Source organism: Solanum tuberosum, unplaced genomic scaffold (genome assembly GCF_000226075.1).
Source record: "Solanum tuberosum cultivar DM 1-3 516 R44 unplaced genomic scaffold, SolTub_3.0 scf00087, whole genome shotgun sequence".
NCBI classification, from domain to species: Eukaryota; Viridiplantae; Streptophyta; class Magnoliopsida; order Solanales; family Solanaceae; genus Solanum; species Solanum tuberosum.
Genome location: NW_006239017.1, coordinates 1310095 through 1320585, shown reverse-complemented (window position 1 = coordinate 1320585; position 10491 = coordinate 1310095). Strand labels below are relative to the sequence as shown.

Genomic DNA, 10491 nt, shown 5'->3' with positions numbered 1-10491 from the left:
ATTACACAAGAAGAGGATGTCTAAGCCTACCAATTAAAGGTACTTCAATCAAGACCACATTCATTAATACAATAAAACGATGTCTCATGCTTACTAATTCAAGATACATCAATCCACATTACTTTCATTTATACAAGAAGATGATGCCTAAGCCTACCAATTCAAGATACAACATTACATTGATGAAACTTTCACATTCTATCATCATCATTCATGAGTGTTAATTGAGAATATGCTTTCAATAATAACACAATTACATTCGAAATATGATCATTATACTTTCATTGAGATAAAAAACATATACTTTACATCATGCTCAATACATAGATTCTTCATGAAATTGCCTTCCAAGGCTATGAATCAATATCAACCCAAACATCTAGAATACTACATTAGATAAGGGAATTAACATGATTTAATATAAACATAAACTATTCAACATACTTTCATGATCATTCAATCCAATTCACATTCTTCCAATTTAGGATTTTGGGGAAAACATGGGCTCATAGGAGAAATCATCTTAATTCACCATAAATTCACAAATTCCATCTTAAATCATCATATATGAACCTTTGAAGACGTTTTGGAATTGAACTCATGCATAGATTGAAAACTAGGGATTTTGGGAGAATTTGGAAACTTGAAATCACTTTTGATAGGGCTCCTTGAATAAAACTTAATCAAGGATGAAGATTACCATACATTTTAGGGAAGAACTCCACAAAAATTGAAGAAGAAAGTCTGCTCCTTGACCCCTACTCTTGACCTTGATCTTGCTCTTTAATGGAGTTTCTAGAGAGAGAATATTTGGAGAGGAGGTTTCTAGTTTGAGGATTTTGAAATAATGAATTCTAAAAGAGAGTTTAATACTTTAAAAACCCTTAAAATACTTTAAATAACCAATAATAACCGTCTGCCAACTTAACTAAACTTAAAATGAAATTATCAATTAACCCTCACCTTGGTCGAGCCCTTGACAACAAAATAACACAAACCCACGAACCTCACCCACGGACCGTGGGTTGGTCCACGAGGCGTACTGGCCAAGCGTGGAATAGTTCTGCAACTCAACTTTTGGGACCTTGACCCACGGAGGCCATCCACGGGGCGTGGATGGACCTATGGGGAGTAGGTCCCATCAGTGAGTCAAATGATTTTGGGCAGATTTTTGGGTTCTTGGGGTCTTGGGGGTTAGGCTTTAGGGTCCTCCTCAAGAACCCCTTGGTTAGTCCTTGGGGAGTCATACCTTGACGTTTAACCCCTAAACCCTTCAACCTAAACTCGAGATATCATTTAACAACTCAAAACCTCATGTCAAACTCAAAACAAAACTCGTTAAGCTCTATTTTCACTTACTAATTTTACGGGTCGTTACAATCTACTAGCTAAATAACCTATAAGGGCACATAGTTTATGGGATAAGGGGATTGCTACTAGAAACCTGACCTCTGCTATCGTGAGGGCTTGCATCCCAAAAGATTGCTCCTAGAAATCCCACCTCAACTAATGTGAGGGCTTCGATCTCATATTAATATCCACTCGGTGTTAAGCATTAATTCCCACGAAATATATACTAAGTCTTGGCTTAAGTTCCTAATCATGGAAGAATGTCTTGACACTCATTCTCGTGGGCTTGAGGGAGTAGCTAGGCAACTTTTGCCTTTAGCTCACAAGCCGAAGGCACCTTCATGAGGGGCTCCACAAGTCGTGGTACATGCCACGAGACATGGTCCCTCTCCTAGGCCTTGAGGCAGTGGCTTGCAACTTCCTTGACACCCTCACACAGCCAACTCTTCTCCATGAGCCTTCCCACGAGCCGTGGTCTTAACCACAAGCCATGAAGTGACTTGTGAATATGAGCTTGTTTTGGCAGTTTGGGGCGCTCACTGCCTAGCCCACCACGAACAACACCATAAGCTCTAGTCCCTACCATGACCCGTGCTGGTGGTCGCGGTCACTAGGGAAGTGTCTAGGGGAAAGTGGACTGACTTAGTCCTCTCCCTTGGCCCTTGCCTACCTCCTTGACTCTAAACCTTACGTTTTAGCTCTAGTTTAGCCTACTAATTTCCGGGGTGTTACAAGCTGGAATACCTGAGCTCAAGATATGTGGTATGTCCACAGTACCAAAGAGCATGGAGAGGTCGGTGGACATCAGTTCGTCCATATCTTTACAGAGTCCCACAAGATCGGTCTTCAAGGCTGTCACCTCAGCATCAGTTTCCCGTCCTCTCTTACACACCTCAACTCTCACACTAAGGGCATAGATCAACGCTTTGAGAGGTGTCAATGCAGCAACAATGGCTCTTTCTATCATCCCAGTAATCACGGCCTCTAGCCGGGAGGCACCCATATCAGCAGATTGGGCCACATGCCCCATCTTGAACAACATCGCCAGGGTAATCGGAGGTTGGAATGCAAAGTAGCAGCAGCAACAGCTGATCTAGGGGGAGGGGTGCAGCAGAAGTTCCGGTAGTATTGGAAGGAACGGAGCTGGAAGTACCTGAAGGCCTTGTGGCCTAAGTAGGTAAGATGCCTCTGCAGGTAGTGTGTCAATATAAACCTCCGGGGATATGTCCACCATGACTGCTCTCCTCCTATCTGCCACATCCCTCTGGTACTCAGCTTCAATACATAGGATGTTAGTAGAGGAGGTATGTGTCACCTCCACATTCGTCTTCTCATTTCGAGGAACACGGGCCCATCTACATAGTTCGGTGATAAATATCGGGAATGGAAGTGATAGATGTCTCTTCTTGGCCCTCATGGACATCTCCTGCTCAATCAACAGTCCCAGATTTAGCATCTCGCGAGAAATGATATACCTTAAGCATGCTGCATTCGGGTGTCGCAAAATGAATTTATTTCTGATGGCATGATAGTGCTGGTGATGAACCCGAACCAATATCTTGTTGCCACGGTCAAGTCCTTCTTCTCTATCTGGGCACATGCCTCTATACATCTCAGGGTGGTATCAGATATAAGGGGTGCCAACAAACCCTTTAGGTCCTTCAATGTGTTCTTCAGGATCAGATTGATGTATTGGTGCATAAAATCATAAGTGCACCCAGAGCAACATAATGTTAGAACTGTCGTACTTCACTTTCTTGCTTCAGACTATCACAGAATCAATCGTCTTGAACATGTTGGCCTTCTTCTTCCCATTACGGACCAGCTCACTATAGGCCGAATAAAACTCCCCGACCCAATTGGGAATGTAGTGTAACAGCCCGTAGCCTAAAGAGGGAACCTAGCCAATTTCCAGAACAAACAGTGTCACCCACAAGGGCCAACCACGCCTAATGGATGGATCCACGGTCCATGGTCCAAAACACAGTCCTAGACCATGAACCACGATCGACCAGGATGGACCGTAGGTCCATCCACGTTCCGTCAGTTGTGGTCTCGTGGGTCAAGGGCTGGGCGGTTATTTTAGGGACTTAAGGGTCTTTTCCAGTTTTAATTAAATTGAAGTTTTGTCATTTTGCCTTCATCTAGACAACCTATATAAGTATTTTTACCCCGAAATTAAACCCATTTAGTTCATTCTCTCAAATCCCAAAAGAAAACCCAAAACCCTCTTAAATACTCTCTCTCTAGAAGTTGGAAGAGGAGGAAGCTAGGTCAACATTAAGTCTCCAATCTTCATGATTTTGTGGGAAATTGGACTAAGGTATCATAGCTCTTCATCCATTGACATTTTCGATCCATGGAGTCTCCTAGAATTTCCCCAATTTGATGAAGAATTCCCCAATTTAGCTAGGGTTTCTTCCAATGTTGAGGATTATGTTGATCATGGATCCAATTGAGTGGATTGTGATTATTTATGATAGAATTAGTATAATTACATGTTATTAGATTGAAATTACATGTATCCATGCCTATACTAATTAATTAGCTAACATAACTATAGTTTGAATTAATTACCGCTTGCAACTTAATTTTAGATGTAATTACGTCGCTTATACATATACAAATACAAATTATATGACAAATATACAAATAAAATTAGCCTCTCTCCACTCTTTGCCCTCTCTCGCTCGCCTCTCCCACCCTCTCCCAATCTCGCTCCTATCTCTCCTCCATCTCCTAATCTCGCTCGCCAAATATACAAATACATATGTTACCACATATATACAATTATCTGACAGATATATGTATACAATTCGTCTCTCTCCACTATCTGCCCTCTCTTGCTCACCTCTCTCCTCCATCTCCCAATCTCACTCGCCAGATATACAAATACATATGTATATAAGTTACATATATATAATTATTTGACAGATATACATATACAATTTGTCTCTCTCCACTCTATGCCCTCTCTCCTCCCTCTCCCAATCTCGCTCGTCTCTCTCCTCCCTCTAACATGTAGCTACGAATCGTAATTAGCAAACTATAGTTATGGAGCATAATTAAGTTATTTTTGAGTGGCTATATCCGAAAATTTTCCTACAAAAATTATTTTTAATGATTATATATAACATATCAAATTTTAAAAAATATTTTAGGCTAACACTAATTAACTCAATTCCTTGTGAGTTGATCTAATAAATGAACGAATCACTTTAAGGCATTGGGCGAGATTTTTACACCCCTAATCACTGCTGTAATGGACTCAAACAGTTGCGAGAACATCATGCAAGTATACCATCAAGGGACACCTAACGGTATACTCTTTAATCTAATCCTTCTGATACGAGATGATGCATTTGTACTTTATTTTCAATCACTAATTCCATCATCCTTGAGCCGAGAATTTATCGGAAATCTCTCTACCTTCCAATATGGGAGTAAGCTCTATGTATACATTATTCTCCCCGAACCCACCGCCTCCGTGTGTGGTATATGTTGTTGTACTCCCGTCATCAGATCTCCCCTCCTTCGTTTCTTTCTACATGAGCACTTGCTCAAGGTGGAATACTTCTTCCCATTGCAAATTCCATAGCATCAAACAGAAAGTGAAGGTACCAACTTTAGTGATATTCTACTTTTCTCAATATCACTTTCATCAAGCACCAGGCTGTGGCCCTGTGTCGTACCACTTTATAATTGGCTTTTTGAAGGCTCGGAAAGGCACCTGACAACCCCTTTATTACAATTGCCCAGTATTCCTTTCTGTTTTTATCATCTTTTTTTGTGGTTGATTTTGTGGGGGGGGACGAAGGGGGCAGTGAGAAAGATAAGTGCGGGTCCAACGTTATTATACATTGATAGCAAGACAAAACAACATATCCAGATAGTTTTGCCGACACATTTGAAAATTGGGGAAAACAACAATCCAATAAGAGACCCCAAATGAAAATACAATAGTAAACAGACAGCCACCTTCAAACTCGTTAAACAGCTTCTCATTTTACTTTATTCTAAACTGCTTTTTTCCTCTTCTAAATAAGCTCAGTATCGCACCATCATACTCGGAACTGCCACTTTACTGGACTGATGCCATGTGCTTAATCAAGTCCACCACTCGTGTGCTGCAATCACAGCAAGGAAAAACATTAGCAGCAGACCACAAACCATTTAAGTGCTGCCTAACAGCAGACCACAAACCATTTAAGTGCTGCCTAACACCGTTCTTGTAAAGGAGAATGCTAAAAGAAGGGTCTACAGCAGCTCTGAATTTAAAGAGAAGTAACTTTTTAAGATTTACCTGTAGCCCATTTCGTTGTCATACCAAGAAACAAGCTTCACAAAGCTCTTGCTCAAAGCAATTCCAGCCTTGGCGTCAAAGATACTTGATCTGCGAATTATTTTAATTTGAATTACAAATCAGTCAATTAACACTTCGGCTCTCTAGTCTGGTTCACGCACGGTCAGTACAAAGGGAATTTACAGGAAAAAATGCATTAGGCAGAAGTGATAGACATTTGTTGTTTTGAGCGAGTCATTTTCATTCAGAAACATAATATGGAACATAACTTCAAAAATCCATCCTCACCTATTGTCCCCAATAAAGTCTGTAGATACCACGTCATCTTCAGTGTAACCAAGAATTCCCTTTAATTTTCCTTCAGACTCCTCCCTAATGAAATGCCAAAGCAAAAAAACAGATTAATATAAACGAGCAGCTATTAAAACAAGTTGAGTCACCCTAAGGCCTTTTCTACTATTTCACCCAGCGGCCAGCACTATTACTCCTTTTTTAGCATGTATTTTGCATTCATGGAAACCTGTAGCGTATACTTGCCCATATTGAATGAAGCACAAAACTTTTTGTATTTTTTACAGGGAAGGGGGAATGGGTAAAGGAGTAAAGTGCACAGTCTTACTTGATAGCAGCCTTGATTTCATCATAAGTGGCTTCTTTCTCCAACCTCACTGTGAGATCAACCACAGAGACATCGACCGTTGGAACTCGGAAAGACATTCCTGTTAACTTTCCATTCAATGATGGTAGCACCTTTCCAACAGCCTTTGCAGCTCCAGTGCTGCTGGGGATAATGTTGAATGATGCAGCTCTTCCTCCCCTCCAGTCCTTAGCTGATGGTCCATCAACAGTTTTCTGGGTGGCTGTTATAAAATAACTACTTAGTACTCAAGCTACAGAAGCTGTATTAACTTCTAATGCATAAAGCAATACTTACCGGTTATGGAGTGAACTGTAGTCATAAGACCCTCAACAATTCCAAACCTGTCATGAATAACCTGCAAAGTCACAACAGAAATCATTTAAATTCACATATAGGCTCAAATACTAAAATGAAGAACAGGGCAAGAAACAAAAAGGGAACCTTTGCCAGAGGTGCAAGGCAGTTAGTAGTACAGCTAGCATTAGAAACGACGTTGAGGTCTGGCTTGTATTCCTTTTCATTGACACCAACAACAAACATCGGTGCATCCTTGCTAGGAGCAGAAATGACTACTTTCTTAGCACCACCCTGGTAATAACAACAACCAAAAAATTTAAGCAGGTACTTAACACCAACTATTCAATGCAGGTAATCAAGCTAATGTGCAAGGAAATATGTGATAACCATATCAATCCAAGTAGTCAACATTCAAACATCATGGCATTAGCATCAATTTGCATTTTAAAAAAACTCATATAGAGGCAATACAAACAACGTACTCTAACACCTAGACTCTTGTAGAGAAAATCAACAGAGATGTTTTAAATTGCTTTCAAGATGACAGCATATTCTGTCCTTGCGTTTCCACAATTGATTGGACAAGAAAAGAAAACAAAAGTACATGAGTAAAACCTCAGAATTGCACCTTCACTAACAAATGCATACATAAACATGTATAAAAGCAAAAATGACAACAAAGTTCGCTACATGATTTCAGGCACCAAGTGTTCAGGCCATGGGGGATTATATGTTGGAGCGTCAAACTATGTATTATGAAAAATCATAGTCATATTAACTACAAACAGTAAGCCAAATTAAGAACCGCTCTAGTTCTTTAGGATCACAAACCTTCAAGTGGGCAGCAGCCTTGTCTTTATCAGTGAAGACTCCAGTTGACTCCACGATGTACTCTGCTCCAGCCTCAGCCCATGGGATCTCCTCTGGGTTTCTTCAGACATCCATACAATAAGTCCAATCAAGAGAAATTCTAATGCAGTTTTTCGTATGATAATGAAAAGCTGGAGACATAATTTACCTTATGCCAAATACAGTAACAGGCTTCTCACCAAAGAGAAGAGTCTTCTCATCCTTAACCTTAAGCTCATTGTTCTTCCATTGACCATGAACACTGTCATATTTAAACATGTATGTCTGCAACAAGCATCATATACAATACCCATCAACTTAACCCCTCAAAAAAGAACAGTAAACTTACACATGACCATGTCTGTCTGCAACAATCATCATATACAATTCCCATCAACTTAAACCCCCAGAAACCAACAGATTTACTGATATTGTTACTACTCAATTTCACTATGTGAATTTCGCAAAACATAAATAAAGGAAAAGAGTTGTATTTGACCCAACACTTCAGGAAAGTGAAGAACTAAGAAACAGAAAAAGAAAAAAGAATTGAAAGGTCAAAAACACACCCCTTTTTTATGACCAAAGTGCACTGGCCATCAAAAACAGACTTAAAAGTATCCCGATTTTTTGAGTTTCCTACCTGAACTATCATGTGTGAATTTCCTACTTGAACTATCACCAAACGTTTATCAAAACACACATGAACTATGAGTTGCTCACTTTTCCTACCTGAAATTTCAGGTATGAAACTCAAACAATGATAGTTCATGTGTTTTGATAACATTTTGTGATAGTATCCGACATGCTAAATGTTTATCGAAACACACCTGAACTATGAGTTGTTCACTTCTCCTGCCTGAAATTTCAGGTATTTAACTCAAACAATGATAGTTCATGTGTGTTTTGATAACATTTTGAGACTCACACACCTGATAGTTCAGGTAGAAAACTCAAAAAACTTGGATACTTTTAGGTGTATTTTTTACTGTTAACTCAAAAAAAAATCATGGTAATTAACTATCAATGTGAAAATAGTCTAATTTTGATAAAATTGTCTAAATACTAATGCACAATTTAATGAACTAAATGTACTAAACATATGATCAACCCAAACTAGAGTGACATTAAAGCATAATCTATAGTTTATTAACTATCATTAATTGCAATGTTACCATGTATTCCACGGTGATGAAGGGGTCGTTAACAGCAACGAGCTCAACATCATCTCTTTGTAGAGCCACTCTGGCCACCAATCGGCCAATTCTTCCAAAACCTACAAACCAAACAACATTCGAAACTCAATCTTGGCCAAAACCACAAAGTAATTTCATAAAAGTAGAGCAAAACACACTAAATTTACAAATTCAAACGAGAAAAAAAACAACAGATTATATACCATTGATTCCGATCTTAATCTTGCCTGCAAAAAATTACAAAGAAGATATGGAAAAAATGGAATTAGTCAAAGTCTGTGAACTGAAACGTAAGATACTTGCAAAAAAAATTTTTGAAGAAAAAGTACAAAAAAATAACTGATATACCCATGATTTTTTTTGTGAACTGAGAAGGAAAATGGAGTTCGTTTTAATTGGAGAGGTTTTTGTGAAATGAAGTGGAAAGCCAGTGGAAGGGTTTAATAGAAGTGGCTAGTAATGGGAGACCGGGAGAGCCGGTAAGTAATGCGATTCCACTTTATTAATTGTCTCAATTCTAATTAATGGAATAATTTCAGATATTTCCAATTAACGATCATTATAAAGAATTTATAATTACTCCTTTTATCCGATAACAGTTGTTTACTATACTAAAAATAGATGTTCAATAAAACTTATTCATTTTATGAATAATTCTACATTTAATTCCTAATTTACTTTTATCATTAACTATAGTCATTTTTCAATGGGAAAATACATAATTACCCCATCAAACTTATACCAGTTTTTGAAGTAGACACCTAAAATTTGCGCGAGTCATATTACCCCACGAAATTATTTTAAAGTAGCATATATACCTCCTTTTTCGGTCATTCCCAGTTGTAATAAGGCAGGTGCAAATCACGCACCAACCCTAATCTACCACATGTCATTCACTATTTAACTTTTAATTCTTTTCATTTTTGCCTTTAATTTTCTATTTTATTTCCTTCTCTTTTCTTTTTTGAATTTTTTCTCTTTTAAATTTTTACTTTGACTTTGATTTCTCAAATTTGTTTTTTGAATTGCACCACCACAAATCATAGTGACAACACTCCATCATTGCACTACTTAATCACAACTACATCATGACAAATAATCAAATATGAAAATTAGAAGTTCTATCAAACCAAAATTTAAATCATCATCTTCATCCTAAATCGCTTTCTTTATCTATTAGCATCACCATTTTCGATCTTTAAATTTTAGGAAAGAGAAAACTACTTGGTTAAGTTTTGAAAAGAAGAAGATATAATATAATAATATCGCATTTTAAAATACAAAATTTGAGAAAGAATGATGGTTTTTAGTTTTTGGCTTGTTGAAAAAGCTTCTTAAAAGGCTATTAATGGTGATTTGGGGAAGATGGGAAGATGGGTTTAATTTATTAATTAAAAAAATCAAATTAAAAATGCCACATGGTATTTTAACACTGGTTTGGGGCTGTAATACTACTCCTTCACGCGCCCAATTTTCGTGAGAATACAATTGCAGTAGAAATGACTGAAAAGGTGTATTTATCGTGAATATAAATAGTTTCATGGGGTAATAGTACCCCCGCAAACTTTAGGTATCTACTTCAAAAAAGAATACAAGTTTAATGGGTAATTATGTATTTTCTCTTTTTCAATACTATTATTGAACAGAGGAAATACAATAGATGGTAAGTATATTTCATCTGATAGTTGTAATAAAAACACCAAAGTTCTAGTAACTACTTAATATGCTACCTAATAGGTCCGTCGAAAACAACATAACGATATCTACTTATCATTTCATAGTCTAATTCTCATATACACTATTTTTAACTACATTCATTATTCAATCATTTAACATCAAGAATATAATATATGATA

At 37.8% G+C, this 10491-nt stretch overlaps 1 protein-coding gene across 1 annotated transcript; it reads right to left on the bottom strand.

Annotated features, from left to right (window-relative positions):
* Positions 1-5187: 5187 nt before the first annotated feature.
* Positions 5188-9086, bottom strand: LOC102605742 (glyceraldehyde-3-phosphate dehydrogenase, cytosolic). Its single transcript, XM_006347339.2, has 11 exons — positions 8984-9086; positions 8839-8862; positions 8615-8715; positions 7609-7724; positions 7422-7521; positions 6735-6881; positions 6588-6648; positions 6273-6513; positions 5942-6025; positions 5654-5743; positions 5188-5477 (listed from the first exon to the last, which is right to left on the bottom strand). Exons 1-11 carry the CDS (start codon positions 8985-8987, stop codon positions 5432-5434), a joined length of 1014 nt encoding a protein of 337 aa, XP_006347401.1. The 5' UTR covers positions 8988-9086; the 3' UTR covers positions 5188-5431.
* Positions 9087-10491: the final 1405 nt, after the last annotated feature.

Coding starts and splice junctions, on each gene's coding strand:
- LOC102605742 (XM_006347339.2), bottom strand. Junction 6,026..6,272: donor GAAATCAAGGCTGCTATCAA/GTAAGACTGTGC, acceptor GCATTTCATTAG/GGAGGAGTCTGAAGGAAAAT. Junction 5,744..5,941: donor GACTTTATTGGGGACAATAG/GTGAGGATGGAT, acceptor AATAATTCGCAG/ATCAAGTATCTTTGACGCCA.